The sequence below is a fragment of the Acinonyx jubatus genome, chromosome E3 (assembly GCF_027475565.1).
Source record: "Acinonyx jubatus isolate Ajub_Pintada_27869175 chromosome E3, VMU_Ajub_asm_v1.0, whole genome shotgun sequence".
Taxonomy (NCBI): Eukaryota; Metazoa; Chordata; class Mammalia; order Carnivora; family Felidae; genus Acinonyx; species Acinonyx jubatus.
Window position 1 is genome coordinate 36,709,336 of NC_069398.1, and position 15,503 is coordinate 36,724,838.

The following is a 15,503-nucleotide window of genomic DNA, read 5'->3' on the forward strand; positions in this document are numbered from 1 at the left end:
CCAGCCTGACCGGGGGACCGGGGTCGCAGAAAGGATGCGGGCTGGGGGCCGAGGCGGGCGGAGGGCAACGTGGGGACGGAGGGGGCGCTGGGGGAGGTCGCCGACTTAGGGGAACGCCGACCCACGGCCGTGCGCGCAGATGCGGGAGGCAGGGCGAGATAGGGTGGAGGGTCACGCGGAGCGCGCGGGGGACGTGGGACCGAGGGCGCGGGGGAGTTGCGGGAGGGAGGGGGCTCGAGGGACGTGGGACCGAGGGGGCGCGCGGGGGCAGAGGACCGAGGGGACACGGGTGGGCGGGCAGAGGGCTTGAGCGGGACCGAGTGGGGCGCGCGGCTGACGTGGGACGGAGGGCGCGCGGGGGACGTGGGACTGAGGGGACGCTGGGGACGTGGGAATGAGAAGGCGCGGGGGACATGCGTCAGACCGAGGGGGCACGGGGACGTGGGACGGAGAGGACGCGGGGGACGAGGGACCGAGGGGGCACGGGGACGTGGGACCGAGGGGGCACGGGGACGTGGGAAGGAGGGGACGCGGGGAACGTGGGACCGAGGGGCCCTGGAGACGTGGGAAGGAGACGCGAGGGGGACGTGGGACGGTGGGCGCGCGGGGACATGGGACCTAAGGGGCACGGGGCGGGGGGGGGGGGTAGAGGGCAGGACCCAGGGATTCAGAAGGGGAAGTTGCAGGACGTGAATTGGAACGCGCGGCGGGGGGTGGCGGGGGGGGGGGGGGCGTGGCGCAAATGCTTCCTGCAGTCTCTAGGGGTCCAGGCTACTCGTGTCTGGGTTCCCTGAACCGTGAGGGGGGAGATGCACGATGTGGGCCGCGGGGCCCGGCGCGCAGGAAGCAGGCGGAAACTCGCACCCACCAAGAGGTGAGTCCTGCGCGCCTTTCTGCCTCCGTGGGCCTTGACTCTGCGCCTCCAGCCCCTCAGAGCTGGGCTCCCCAGGCCAGGCCTTCCCGCCCTTGAAGCCGCTACAAGGGTCGCCCTTCACACCAGGAAGCCGCTAGAAGTGTGTGTGAAGAAAACTTTTATGGAAAGATGAAAAGGCTTCGTGTACATGTGGGAATTTCGGACTCTAAGGTGGCGATTCACATCAGTGAGTGGGATTCACCCCTCACCGTTCACATTGGCTTAGATTCCAAACAAGTTAGATTTAGGCATTAAAAAGAAACGATGGAGAGACTAGAAGAAACTTGGGGGAACTTTTTCAGAGTCCCCTGGAAGGGAAGGCATTTCTGAACATGACCTCCAACCCGAAGAGGAGAAGCAGACTGAGAAATTCAACTACCTGAAACCAAAGCTTTCAAAGCTTTCGGCGGAGCAAAACTGCGTTAAGCAAGGTCAAAAAAACAATCCACGAATTGGGAAGGACAGGCTTGCAACTCCGATCGCAAAGGGCCAATCTTAATACGATTGACAATAAAGAGTTTAATAATGCAGAGCCCCTACAAATCACTAACAAAGTGCCACCCTCCAATAAATCCAAGGACCCTCCTGGAAAGGGTATGCAAATGAACAGGACTGGGCGCCAACCTCCCTCCTTCAAGAAATGCAAATTGAAAAGCACCTAGATGCCTGTCTTATTTATACCCAACAAACCTGCAGAGTTGAAAAAGTTTGATCACCTGGCAGGGTGAGATTGTGGGCCCACAGTCATCCCTGTATTCAGTGAGCGGCAGTGACAGCTTCCAGAAGCCTCTGGACTCAGCTACCAGAGTGACAAGAGCACATCGCTTTGCCTCAGTCACCTTTGTGCGCCTTCCCTGCAGAGGTGCTCACACGGTGTGAGGCTGCATATGGTTCAGTACACAGACGGGTATTGCTCATTAGGGAATGGCGTATTCAAACCACGAACACATCACTGGCCAAACCCTGATACGGTGTGGCTGTGAGAGGAAAACCAGGAAGCCTTGTGTACTGATTGGGGGTGGTCTACCTGACTCACCTTTAGCTGATAAAAGAAAAGGGCAGAACAATGTGTCCAGAAAGCTACCGTATTTGTAGGAAAATGGTTTTAATTTGCATGCACCAAAGGCATAGAATGCATCGGGCAGCAGGTTATGCTGAATGACTCTGAGGGAGGGAGCCTGATGGCCAAGCGTTGGAAGGAGGGGCTTGACCTGTTTGTATCTTTTGCGTTTTGTACTGCTGGGGACAGGGGGTTGGGGGTTGTTGAGAGTTTAAAGAAGGGAGGGAGGAAGAAACCGCAGAAAGCTGGAAAGTGGGGTGGAGAGTGGAGACCCAGGGAGGACAAAGGCCAAGGTGTGAAGCCATCAAAGAGACTCTTTGTTCCTTTGGGATCTAGGCTGGGCCCTCCTCACCCCTGGCCGTTCTCAATTTAAAGGGACAGAGGTCAATTCTGGGATTTTGCTGAGCCGTGATTTCAAGCACTGTGCTGACCCAGGGTCAGTCGTGCTGGGACAGCAGCTGTGGTCAGCACTGAGCACTGGAGGCTGTTCCTGCCCTGGGCTGGGCTATGCATTCCGGGGGCCTCCCCTCTTTGTGTCACTGCAGTATGAGGCTCCACAGGTAGGAGGGGACGTGACAGACACCCTGTCCCAGTGCTGTGTCTGGGGGCAAGTGAGTTTGTAGACAGACCTGGAGCCCTGGGCTGGAGTCAGGAGATCTGTGCTAAGTACCAAAGCATTAGCAGTGGGAAGAACCCTAGGACCCACCTCAGAGGGCTTCAGTTTAAAGACAGGAAGCTGAGGCCCCCACCGCGGAGGGTCCTGTCCCGAGAGGGGCTCTTGTATTCCGCCTCAAATCACACAGAAAAATTAATTCTAAGGGACTTAGAACACAGCCCTTAGAACAAAAGGGTGGGAAATAATTAAGCAACATGGACAGCAAATTGGGGAATCATGAAGGAAAAGTTACTCGTTTGACTACTTTTTAAAAATGTTATGTAAAAGGGGCACCCGGGTGGCCCACTCTTGATTTCAGCTCAGATCATGATCTCACGGTTAGTTCATGGGTTGGAGCCCTGCATCTGGCTCTGCACTGACAGCTCAGAGCCTGCTTGGGATTCTCTCCTTCTCTCTCTCTGCCCCTCCCCCACTTGTTCTCTGTCTCTCAAAATAAGTAAACATTTAGAAAAATTTTTAAAAAACCATTGTTTATTTTTATAAAAATGTTATGTAAGTAGGGGCACCTAGGTGGTTCAGTCCGTAGAACACAGGACTCTTTTCTTTTCTTTTCTTTTCTTTTCTTCTTTTTTTTGAGAGTGAGGGGAGGAGGGGCAGAGAGAGAGGGGAAACAGAGAGAATCCCAAGCAGACTAGACCTCAGGAACTATGAGATCATGACCTGTGCCCAAATCAAGAGTTGGATGCCTAACCAACTGAGCCACCCAGGTGCCCCGAGCACTTGACTCTTGATCTCTGGGTTGTGAGTTCGAGTCCCACTTTGGGGGTAGAGGTTACTTTTTAAAACTGTTATGTAAGAATAAAAACTGTGAAAGTAAAAAGTAGGATAAGAGTCATCAAGTCAAGAGACAAATGGGAGATTATATGTGTCATCCATATGATAAAGGGTTATTATACCTAAGATAGGCAATTTGCACATTGAAACCAAAAGCAAAATAGACTCATGCTTTATACAGTTGAAGGTGAGCGGAGTTGCCAGAGTCCAGCGCAGGCTGTTCAGAAGCTCTGGCGGCAGGGCACTGTTCGTGTAGTTTTCACACGAAAACAAGATACCTGTCGAAAGCAGACCGGCAGCCCTCTCTGGATGCCTTGCGCGGCGCCCAAGGGAGTGCACGCTGCCTCAACCTTCTGAAGGTTACTGTGGCAGCATTAAAATGTAACAAAAACACAGGAGCCTAAGGACAGACACCCAGGGAGTTGACTGCACAAGGCTGTGTACTGGCAGGAGCTTGAGAGCTCTGTGACTCTACTCACCCGTGGCAGATTATGACACAGAAGTGTATGAATTTCCGCACAAGTTTTGTTCTGGTCTATGGGACCTCTGCAGGAATATTGACGGAGTGGAAAAATCCAGTTGCTGGATAACACGGATACATCCCATTTCCGGACTGGAAAGCTCTCGGGTCCTCTTGCCAGCTCTGTGAGTGTGGATCGAGTGGCCCGCTGTCCACTCACACAGAGGGGAAGGCAGAGGGGCAGTAGAGGGGAGTCTTTCTCACACACAGCCTGCGTCTGGCCACAAGAAGCGTTATGATCTTTGCTTTGGATAAAAACGCCAAAACTTAACAGAAGGAAAAAAACACCTATAATTCAATTTTATTCAAATAATGAGAGGAAGGGCTGCAGCACCTGGATTTTGAGGATGGGCCTCAGGACCCACCCAGTCGGGGGGAGGAGGTACAGCCAGCTGTCTCCCATCACCGCCCCCTGCCTGCCTTCCTCCCTCACTTCTCCTTCCTTTTTCCCTCCCTCCCTCCCTCCCTTTTTCTCTTCCTTCCTTTTCCCCTCCCTTTCTCACTTCCTCACTTCTCTTCCTCCCTTCCTCCCTTCCTCCCTTCATGGTGGTTGCAGGCAAGTGGTGCTGCTGACATCTGGCCTCAACTCCCATGGCTTCCCTTGCAGCTAGAGGCAGGTGCTCAGCCCTGCACACACGGTGGGGATGCTTGAGGTCCTCAGACACCCTGGCTGCTCTCTTCCATCCTGCCTGTCTTCCAGAACCCGCATGGGTCCCTCCTCCAAGTGCTTCCTGTGTAGGAGGGCCTGTGAAGATGTCAGGTCAGAAGGCGCTCCCCGCTCCGTGTGTCCCTGGCCTCCCTTCACGCCACCCCATGGCAGGTCACCTAGAGGCAGGAGCGGGGTCAACCCTCTGGTCTGGGGGTGCAGTCACGCTTCCTTCTCGTCTCCGTGCCCACCCCAGCTTGTCAGCATAAACTGGACCCGGGGGCCCAGACATCTGGGTTTCACAGGAATAGTTTACCCAAAAGTTTTGGGAACAACATAAGAATTTTGAATATCTTACCAAGATGAAATTGTTTTTTTTTTTTTTCAGTTCAAATACCATCTGTTATTAGAAAAATTGTTTTCCAACCAAGAAAGTAGAAGCACATACTCTTAAAATTATGTGTAAATAAATGTTAGTTTTTGTTTTTATTTTTATTGTTTTAAAGTTCTGCAGGTGATTCTTATTTATTCCCATTTTATCTGGGCAAATGAACACCTCCTGTCTAGGGCGTTGGACACCCCTGAACAGGAAGATGAAGGGCACAGGCCATGCCCTCAGGCTCTTGGCCTACAGTGAGCCTGGGAGGAAACCCAAGTGCACTGGAGCAGGTAACCAGAGTGAATTCTTGGTCCCCTTCTAAGGTGCAGAGGGGGACAGGGCAGGAGGAACCAAGAGTTGTGCCCTGGTTTGAGGGCTCCCCTTGGCACTCCTCCTCAGTTTTCCTGAGCTACAGATGGAGGCAAGGCTAGCAGGGGGCCCTCCTGGGAGAAGGAGCCCCCTTTTCCTGGTTCCTGCCTGCGGCCAGCCACTGGAGCAGGGGCAAAGGGGGGGGGGGGGCGTTGACATCTCCCAAGCTGGAATCCCAAGGGCCTCCTGGCTGGCTCAGTCAGTAGCGTGTGCCACTCTTGGTCTTGGGGTTGTGAGTTCGAACCCACTTTGGGTGTAGAGGCTACTTAAAAATAAAGCCTTTAAAAAACTAATAAAATTTTTAAACAGTGTTGGAGTCCTAAGAGGAGTGGAAAGAGAGAAGGAGGCAGAAAAAAAATGTGAAAAACTAATAGCCCCAAATTCTCAAATTTGGTAAAAGACGTTACTTTTCCAGATTCAAGCAGCTCAGTGACCACGAGAAGAATGAATACAAAGAAAACCACACCCAGGCACAACTACGGAAAGCAAACTAGAGCAGAAAATATTGAAAGCAGCCAGAATGGCATTCAAGGGAAGGCAGTTTGAATAATAGATAACTTCTCAGAAGTCAGAAACAATGCAGGACAAAACACAGGGGAAAACAGGGAAACAGGGAAAAACACTCTTGTCAACCCAAAGCTCCATAGCAAAAATATCCTTTAAGAATAGATAAAACAGGGGTGCCTGGCTGGCTCAGTCGGTGGAGCGTGCAACTCTTGATCTCAGGGTTGTGCTTTTAAGCCCCATGGTGGGTGCAGAGATCGCTAAAAACGTAAATAAACTCTAAAAAAAAGAATAGCCCAAATAAAGACATTTTCAAATAAAAGAAAGTGAATAGGGTGTTGCCAGAAAATTAGAATGATAAGAAATGCTAAAAAGATAGATGTTTTCTTAACACATACAGTAACAATAATAAATATATTTAATTATATTATTGTTATTACCACTTTGAGGTGTATCTTGAAATCTCGGATTGTGATATCTCCTGCCTTCTTCTTTCTTTCTTTTTTTTTTTTTAAGTTTATTTATTTATTTTGAGAGACAGAGAGAGTGTGTGAGCAGGGGAAGGGCAGAGAGAGAGGGAGAGAGACAGAATCTCAAGTAGGCTCCACAATGTCATCGCGGAGCTCAGCGCAGGGCTCCAACTCACAAACTGTGAAATCATGACCTGAGCTGAAATCAAGAGTCGGATGCTTAACCAACTGAGCCACCCAGGCGCCCCTCTCCACCCCGCCCCCTACCACTTAAGATTACTTTGGCTCCTCAGGGTCTTTTTTGGTTCAAACGGTATGATGCTGACAAAAATAGATGCATACACCAATGAAATGGAACAGAAAGCCCGGAAATAAACCCATGCTTGTATGGTCAACTAATCTACAACAAAAGGAGGCAAAAATATACAACGGGGTAAAGATAACATTTTCAATAAATGGTGCTGGGAAAACTGGACAGCTGTATGCACAGGAATGAACCTGGACCACTTTCTTACACCACACACAAACTCAAAATGGATTAAAGACCTAAATGTGAGATGTGAAACCAAAAAGCCCCTAGAAGAGAACACAGGCAGTAATTTCTTTGACGTCAGCCGTAGCAGCATTTTTCTAGATCTGTCTCTGCGAGTGAGGGAAATAAAAGCAAAAATAAACGATTGAGACCACACGAAAATAAAAAGCTTTTGCGCAGCAGGCTAAAACATCAACATGACAACAAGACAATCTACTGAATGAGAGAAGATATTTGCCAATGACATATCTGATAAGAGGTTAATATCCAAAATATATGAAAAATTTAGGGGCACCTGGGGGGCTCAGTCGGTTAAGCATCCAACTCTTGACTTCGGCTCAGGTCATGATCTCATGGTCTGGTGATCGAGCCCCACATCAGGCTCTGCGCTGACAGTGCAGAGGCTGCTTGGGATTCTCTGTCCCTCTCTCTCTGCCCCTCTGCCTCACTCGTGCTCTCTCACTCTCTCTCAAATAAACTTGAAGAAAAAAAGAATTTATACAACTCAATACCAAAAAACTTATAATAATGATCGGATTTAAAAATGGGCAGAGGACCTGAATAGACAGTTTTCCAAGGAAGACATACAGCTGGGCAACAGATACATGAAAAGGTGCCCAACATCATTCATCATCAGGGAAATACTAATTAAAACAACAGTGAGATATCTTCTCACACCTATCAGAATGGCCAGAATCAAAAAGACAAGAAATAATAAGTGTTGATGAGGATGTGGAGACAAGGGAACACTTGTGCACTGTTGGTTGGAATGCAAACTGATGCAATCAGTGTGGAAAACAGTATGGAGGGGCGCCTGGGTGGCTCAGATGGTTAGGTGTCCAACTGTTGGTTTTGGCTCAGGTCACAATCTCATGGTTCATGGGATCAAGCCCCGTGTTGGGCTCTGTGCTGATGGTGGAGCCTGCCTGCGATTCTCTCTCTCTCTCTCTCTCTCTCTCTCTCTCTCTCTCTCTGCCCCTCCCGTGCATGCTCTCTTTGTCTCTCTCAAAATGAATAAACAAACTTAAAAAAAAACAGTATGGAGTTTCCCCCCCTAAAATTAATGTGATCCCATACATCCACCGCTGGGTATTTACCTAAAGAAAATGAATATACTCACTTAAAAAGATACATGCACCCCTAAGTTTATTGCAGCATTATATACAATAGCCAAGATGCATGTCTGGCAGGCTCAGTTGGTAGAGCATGCAACTCATGGTCTCAGGGTTGTGAGTTCAAGCCCCATGTTGGGTGTGGAGCCTACTAAAAAGAAAATAAGAGCACCTCAGTGGCTCAGCCGGTCGGGTGTCGGACTTTTGCTCAGGTCATGATCTCATGGTTCCTGAGTTTGAGCCCCGCATGGGGCTCTCTGCTATCAGCACAGAGCCCCGCATCAGATCTTCTGACCCCTTCTCTTTCTGTCCCCCGTTCGTTCTCCCTCTCTCTCAAATCAAATTAAAAAAATAAAACGAAACAAAACAAAACAAGAATAGCCAAGATATGGAAGCAGCCCAAGTGTCCATCGATAGATGAATAGATGGGGTGCCCCCTGCTTGAGTTGGTGGAACGTGTGACACTGGATCTCAGAATCATGAGTTTGAGCCCCACGTTGGGTATAGAGTTACCCTTTTATTTATTTATTTATTTATTTATTTATTTATTTATTTATTTATTTTAATGTTTATTTAAAAAAATTTTTTTAATGTTTATTTTATTTTTGAGAGAGAGAGACAGAGCATGAATGGGGGAGGGGCAGAGAGAGAAGGAGACACAGATCGGAAGCAGGCTCCAGGCTCTGAGCCATCAGCCCAGAGCCCGACACGGGGCTCGAACTCACAAACCGTGAGATCGTGACCTGAGCTGAAGTCGGATGCTCAACCGACTGAGCCACCCAGGCGCCCCTAATGTTTATTTTTGAGAGAGAGAGGGACAGAGCGTGAGTGCGGAGGGGCAGAGAGAGAGAGGGAGACACAGAATCCGAAGCAGGCTCCAGGCTGCAAGCTGTCAGCACAGAGCCCCACGCGGGGCTCCAACCCACGAACTGTGAGACCGTGCCCTGAGCCAAGTTGGACGCTCAACCAACTGAGCCCCCCCAGGCACCCTGATAGCTCATGCTTTTTATTGCTGAATAATATCACTGGTAGGGATGCATCACAGAATGTGTATCCATTCACCCCACCGAAGGACACCTTGGTTGCTTCCAAGTTTGGCAATTGTGAATAAAGCTGCTATAAATATCTATGTGCAGATTTTTGTGTATGTAAATTTTCAACTCATTTGAATAAACACCAGGGAGCATGATTGCTGGATCATGTGTTTAGTTTCCTAAGAAACCGCCAAACTATCTTCCAGAGCGGCCGCACCACCACCCTTCATTTCCACCAGCAGCCAGGGAGAATTCCTGCTGTTCCACATTTTTTATCAACAATTGGTGTTGTCAGTGTTTGGATTTTGTCTCTTGTGATATTGTCACGGTGTCACTCTTTTCCTTTATAATGAGTGCTTTTTGTGCCTAAACAAACTCTTCCCCACAGAAGACTGTGAATATATTTTCCCATCTTCTAAAAGGTTTATATAGAGTTTCCTTTCATATTTCGGTCTTTCATATGCCTGAAACTTATTTTTATGTACATCTAGATCGGGTAAGGAGTATCGCCACCTTAACAAGGTTAAGTCTTCCAAACCATGAACATGGGATTTTCCTCATTTATGTAAGTCTTCTTTAATTTCTGTCAACAATGATTTGTAGCTTTCAGGGTGTAAGGAATCAAAAGGGAAATCTGAGAAACACTTTGAGATGAATGCAAATGAAGGCACACATATAAAAAGTTATACAATAGAGGGGCGCTGGGTGGCTCAGTCGGTTAAGTGTCCGACTTCGGCTCAGGTCATGATCTCATTGTTGGTTCGAGCCCCGCGTCGGGCTCTGTGCTGACAGCTCAGAGCCTGGAGACTGCTTCGGATTCTGTGTCTCCCTCCCTCTCTGCCCCTCCCCTGCTCGCACTCTGTCTCTGTCTCTCTCTCAAAAATAAACAAACATTAAAAAATTTTGGGGGGGCACCTGGGTGGCGCAGTCGGTTAAGCGTCCGACTTCAGCCAGGTCACGATCTCGCGGTCCGGGAGTTCGAGCCCCGCGTCAGGCTCTGGGCTGATGGCTCAGAGCCTGGAGCCTGTTTCCGATTCTGTGTCTCCCTCTCTCTCTGCCCCTCCCCCGTTCATGCTCTGTCTCTCTCTCTGTCCCAAAAATAAATAAACGTTGAAAAAAAAATTTTGTTTAAATAAAAAAAATTTTTTAAATAAATAAATAAAAAGTTATGCAATAGAGCAGAAGCAGTGTTTAGAGGGAGATTTATATCTGTAAATGTCTACACTAAGAGTGAAAAACTGTCTTGTAAAAATTAATGAAGGGAAACCTCATTAAAGTGGAGTCAGGAGGTCGGAAGTGGGACCTGTCACTCAACCTCCATTACAGGAGGGATGGCCAATTACAGACTCCAACACAACTGTCAATTACATTTCAATAGAAGAATAATCTCCAAGAAAGAATCATCAAGTAAAAGCCCCAATAGGGAGGGACACCTGGGTGGTTCAGTCTGTTGAGCCTCCGACTTCGGCTCGGGTCGTGATCTCGCGGTTTGTGAGTTCGAGCCCAGCGACGGGCTCTGTGCTGACGCTGCACGTCTCCCTCTCTCTGCTCCTCCCCTACTCACGCTCTGTCTCTTTCTCAAAAATGAATAAACATAAAGCCCCACTAGGGCAAGATGTGCATTGAATAAGAATACGAAGATAATATAAGAATAAATCACCCCTCGGGGCGCTTGGCTAGCTCAGGTGGTTAAGCCTCCGACTTCCCCTCAGGTCATGATCTCAAGGTTCGGGGGTTCGAACCCCGCGTGGGGCTCTGTGCTGACAGCTCGGAGCCTGGAGCTGCTTCGGATTCTGTGCCCCCTCTCTCTCTGCCCCTCCCCTGCTCACGCTCTGTCTCTCTCTCTCTCTCTCAAAAATAAACGTTACAAATAAATTAAAAAAAAAAGGAATAAATCACTCCTGCAACTCAGTCAAAAATAAACTCTCAGCACCCCAGAATCTTTTTTTCTCTAATGGACTATTGTTGAAAACAACCCCTCCTAAATTCCGCCTCCATCTCTGTAAAATAAAGTTCTCCTTTTCCATTAACAGCATACATAGTTTTTCAAAAGTTCATTAAATAAGATCTAGTAAGATCTACGATTTCAAACTGGAACCGGCCACCATCACCACCCCTACACTATTGTAACAAAATACCTGTTTCTTTCTCAACTCCGCCCTCCCCTTCCCGCCCTCCCCTCCGCCCCTCCCTCCCCGCGCCCCGCCCCTAACACCTCCGCCCCGCCCCCCACCCTCCACTACTCCCCGCCCTTCTCCCCATCCTCCCCTCCGCTCCGCCTTCCCCTTCCCTCCCTCCCCTCCGCCCCTCCCTCTCTCTTCCGCCCCGCCCTCCCCTTCCTTTTCTCCCGTCCGCCCCGCCCTTCTCAGCTCCGCCCCGCCCCGCCCTCCACTCCTCCCCGCCCTTCTCCCCATCCTCCCCTCTGCCCCTGCCTCTCTCTTCCGCCCCGCCCTCCCCGTCCCTCCGCTCCGCCCTTTCTCCCTGCGGGCTCCGTTGCCCGCCTTCTTTCCGCGCTCCGCCAGCGGCCTGCGGGCCGAGGGTAATGGGCGGCCTCTTGGGGCGCGCGGCGCTGCCGGGGTTGCTGAGCGGCCCGCGGGCCGCAGGCCCAAGCCTGCTCGCACGCCCCAGCTCGGGTGAGTGGTCCCGCCCGTCGGCGACCGGCGGAGGGGGGAGACGGGCGGGGGCGTAGCCCGGCCTTTGTTGGCGCGCGTGTGGCCGCTGGCCGCCTGGCTGTCTAGATGGCCTCGGGTTCCCGCCGGGCGGGCCGGGGGCGCCCTGCACGTCTTTCTTCACCGCTCGCTGCTCCCCCCGGCCATCCGCCCACCGTCCCGGCTTGCTTGGGGGCCGGGGCGGGGGGTGCCCTCAAGGCTCCAGAGCAGGAGGAAACCAGAGGCCTGGTGGCCACGATAGGCAGTGATGAGGGTTGCAGCGGACCTGGGGCGGCTGTGGGGGGCATTCTGAGCAGATGAACAGTCCCACACGGAGCCGCTGCCCTCGGAGCGTTTTTCTGCAGGCCCTAACTCCATCCGGCTCATCCCCGCCTGGGGTCGGGGGCCCGTATCTGTAGCGGGTTCTCCCCGTAATTGCGACCCACAGGGTGCTCCCGAGAGCCAGATGTCTTCGTGTTCCAAACTCTGGAAAGAGTGAACTGCCCCGTTCTCAGGGACAAGTCAGCTGGCAGCCGGCAAGGCTGCACAGACGGTCCCTAGGCACTGGGTTTGGGGGGGGACAGACAAACCAGGGGGCTTCTTCCAGGGGGCTTCATTCAGTCCTGAAGAGAAGTGGGGGGCGCCTACTGCCTGCTTTCCAGTCTCTGCACACCTTGTGGTTGATTTTCCCCCCGGAGGTGGGAAGCCGCAGATGCAGACCCCTCCAGGGACACTGGCCTGTCCCCATCCTGTCCTTTCTCTTCCAGTTCTGTTCTCCGTCTTTGTGAGACATCCAGGGTTTAGGCTTCTCTCAAAGGCACATTTGACCCTGGACCTAGTGCTGAGGGTCAGCGTAACAATGTGGCAGGGGGCTGATGGGTGATGGGTGATGACGCCTCCTGTCTCCCTGGCAGTGTCCTCTAGAGAAGACGGGGCCCGGCCCAGTCCTGTATTTGGGTCTGGAAGCGTCCTGTCTTGAAACCCACCAGCAGCACAGAGTTCCTGTTTGGCCAGTGAGGGTGTGCGAGGAGGAACCCTCTCCCGTCTCCCCACCTACAGACACCCTCTACCTTCCACCTTCCTCCTCAGCCCCCCGCTCCCTTTTGTCCCGGTGTGTGCAGGGAAGGTGCACCTCACTAGTCCCTGGTTCCCCGCCGTTCCTGCACCTCGGACCTAGAAGAGATGGGCTTTGGGTCCTTCCTTGTGTGGCAGGCTGGGAGTTGAGACAGTGTTGGCCACCACTCCCAAGGGTGGGAGTCCAAAGCAAGGCCGAGAGTTGTGTCTTCTTTCCAGCGTGGCTTCTCTGGGCCTCTGGGTGGCCAAGGAGCGGAGCTGTGCCTCCCCAACTCCTGAAGATGCCTTCTCAGGCACGCTGTGTCCATCATGGGTGCTCCTGCCACTGCATGGGAGGAGCCACGGCCCCTCTGACAGGCTGGAAGCACGGGGGCCCCACTGTCCTGCTTGTCCCTGGAAGGCAGCGCCATGCCGGGCATTAGTTGGCTGTGGACCCGGCACTTCTCCCCTCCAGAGCTGTTCTGGAGAGGCCGACACTCTGAGGCCCAGCTGGCACCTGGACCCGGGCAGGGGAATCCGGGTTCAGGGAGATGTGAAAGGGTCAGGCACCTGATTCCCCATCTTCTCAAGGAGGGTCTTCCTGGACCCGGGAGCGGACCCTGGTTGCAGTGAAGCCAGATGGGGTGCAGCGGCGACTCGTTGGGGATGTGATCCAGCGCTTTGAGAGGAGGGGCTTCAAGCTGGTGGGGATGAAGATGCTGCAGGTACCCGGGCTCTCGATCCAGGGGTGCCCTCGAGGGGACTGGGAGTGGGGGACTTCTCCTGGACCCCAGCCCTTCACATCTCAGCCCTGCGTCAGGCGCGTCCTGGTATTGGCAGAAGGGGAACGGTGGGGAGGTGTCTGCTGGCGGGCCAGCCCATTTTGCTGCTATTTGCAAGGTGCCCTGAGGTCAAGGTACCGTGGTCACTGCCCTAGCGTCCAGCGGGGTTCCCAGTCCAGGGGCTCCTCTCACCCCTTACCCCAATGCCACCCAGGCGCCAGAGACAGTCCTTGCCGAGCACTACCATGACCTGCGGAGGAAGCCCTTCTACCCAGCCCTCATCAGCTACATGACCTCCGGCCCCGTGGTGGCCATGGTACGGCAGGCAGGGGTGGCGGAAGGGGTGGAGGTCCCTGGACTGAGCCCAGACCTGCTGAGTCCTTGGCAGTCGCCACGTCTCCCAACCTCCCTTATCTCTGTGCTGCAGGTCTGGGAAGGCCCCAACGTGGTCTGCTCCTCGAGGGCCATGATAGGACACACCAACTCAGCTGAGGCTGCCCCCGGCACCATCAGGGGGGACTTCAGCGTCCACATCAGCAGGTCTGGGGACCCTGACACACTCAGCCACTGGAGCTGATGGGCCAGCTCATCAGGGTTGAGGAGGGCCTCAGTGTGGGGTGGCAGTCTGCTCCCAAGGCAGATCCATGGGACCTGGGCCAAAGTAAAGCCAGAAGAGATTTTCGATGCTGGGATGTCGCACACACCTCACGTTTGCAAGAACAGGTTTTTCAAAGCCCTTTGCACACAGGAGATGATAATGCATTCTCTGTGTGCTGTGTGTGAACTCTGCCGTCATTTTCTGTTTCCTGACTCTGTGTTGCCAGACACCCCACAGGGTTGGCACTGGATGATTGATGGGAACGTGAGGCTCCCAGAATGGTCAGGGCAGATCGTGAGGTTGTGGGTAAGAGGCCAAGGCCAGGCTGGAGCCAGTCTTCCATTCCTGTTCTTGCTTTCCCCTCTGCACAATACCGGGCTTGTTCCTCTTAACAGTACGGAATCGGCAGATAGTCCCCGGGACCCCCAAGGTGCACACTGAACTCTGTGCCTTACCTTTGCCACCTATCACTTGGCACAGGAACATCGTCCACGCCAGCGACTCCGTGGAGGGGGCCCAGAGGGAGATCCAGCTATGGTTTCAGAGCAGTGAGCTCGTGGACTGGGCAGAAGAAGGCCACCAGAGCAGCACCTACCCAGCCTGAGCACCTGGGCTGCCCTCAGCCACCCGGGATCAACTACCTCTGTCGACAAGAACTTGAGCCCACACCGCGGTCTGCCCTTCTGTCCCAGACCGCCTCCCTGTCTACCTTCTGCCCCACCCCAGCCCAGAGGGGTTGAATAACCAACTTTATGTGCCTTTTAATATCCTAGCCAGTAACAACTTGGACCAAGTTCTTTCTGTACCAAAGTGCCAGACTGACAGTCTTTGGGGCATCTCCAAGAGTGGGTACTGTGACCTCCCTTCCCCCAAAGCCGGGGGCTGGGGGGGGGGGGGAGGGCGACATTAAAATTCACTGTGTTGTGTATGGGGTGGATTGCTTGTTAGTTTGTGCCATCTCTGAGGTAGGGATGAGGACGAGGACTTTATGCAAAGTTATGAGTTTGAGTGTTGAAATAAAGCGTACCTTCTCACACATCAGTAGGGGATCAATTTATTGAATGTATCAGACAGGCAGGGGTCCAAAGACCCACAGCCTGAAATGGGGAGGAATCTGAGGTGAGCCCTGGAGCTGGTGCTGCCCATTCGTCTGATCATGCTGAATGAGGAACGGACTGCCTTGGGCAGGACTGGAGGGTGGCAAGAAGGGGTGTGGAGGGGACCCACTGAGACCACCCCCAGGGCAGAAGGCCTGGTAACCAAGGCCCTCTCCCCTCTAGGTGGCTTCCGTGGAGACTGGAATTGCCTCATGTCTCCTTGTTTTCACGTTAGCACCATATACCGTACACTTCACCCCTGGTCCTCATGTGTGTCCCGGGTCACTTGTCACAGGTACTGGACATTGCATATCATTACATCTGCTGAGGCCGCCT

The 15,503-nt window shown here is 52.6% G+C and overlaps 1 protein-coding gene across 1 annotated transcript; it reads left to right on the top strand.

Annotated features, from left to right (window-relative positions):
• Window positions 1–11,446: 11,446 nt before the first annotated feature.
• NME4 (NME/NM23 nucleoside diphosphate kinase 4) lies at window positions 11,447–15,111 on the top strand. Its single transcript, XM_027043759.2, has 5 exons — window positions 11,447–11,622; window positions 13,282–13,415; window positions 13,687–13,788; window positions 13,900–14,012; window positions 14,551–15,111. Exons 1-5 carry the CDS (start codon window positions 11,532–11,534, stop codon window positions 14,672–14,674), a joined length of 564 nt encoding a protein of 187 aa, XP_026899560.1. The 5' UTR covers window positions 11,447–11,531; the 3' UTR covers window positions 14,675–15,111.
• The last annotated feature ends 392 nt before the right edge of the window (window positions 15,112–15,503 follow it).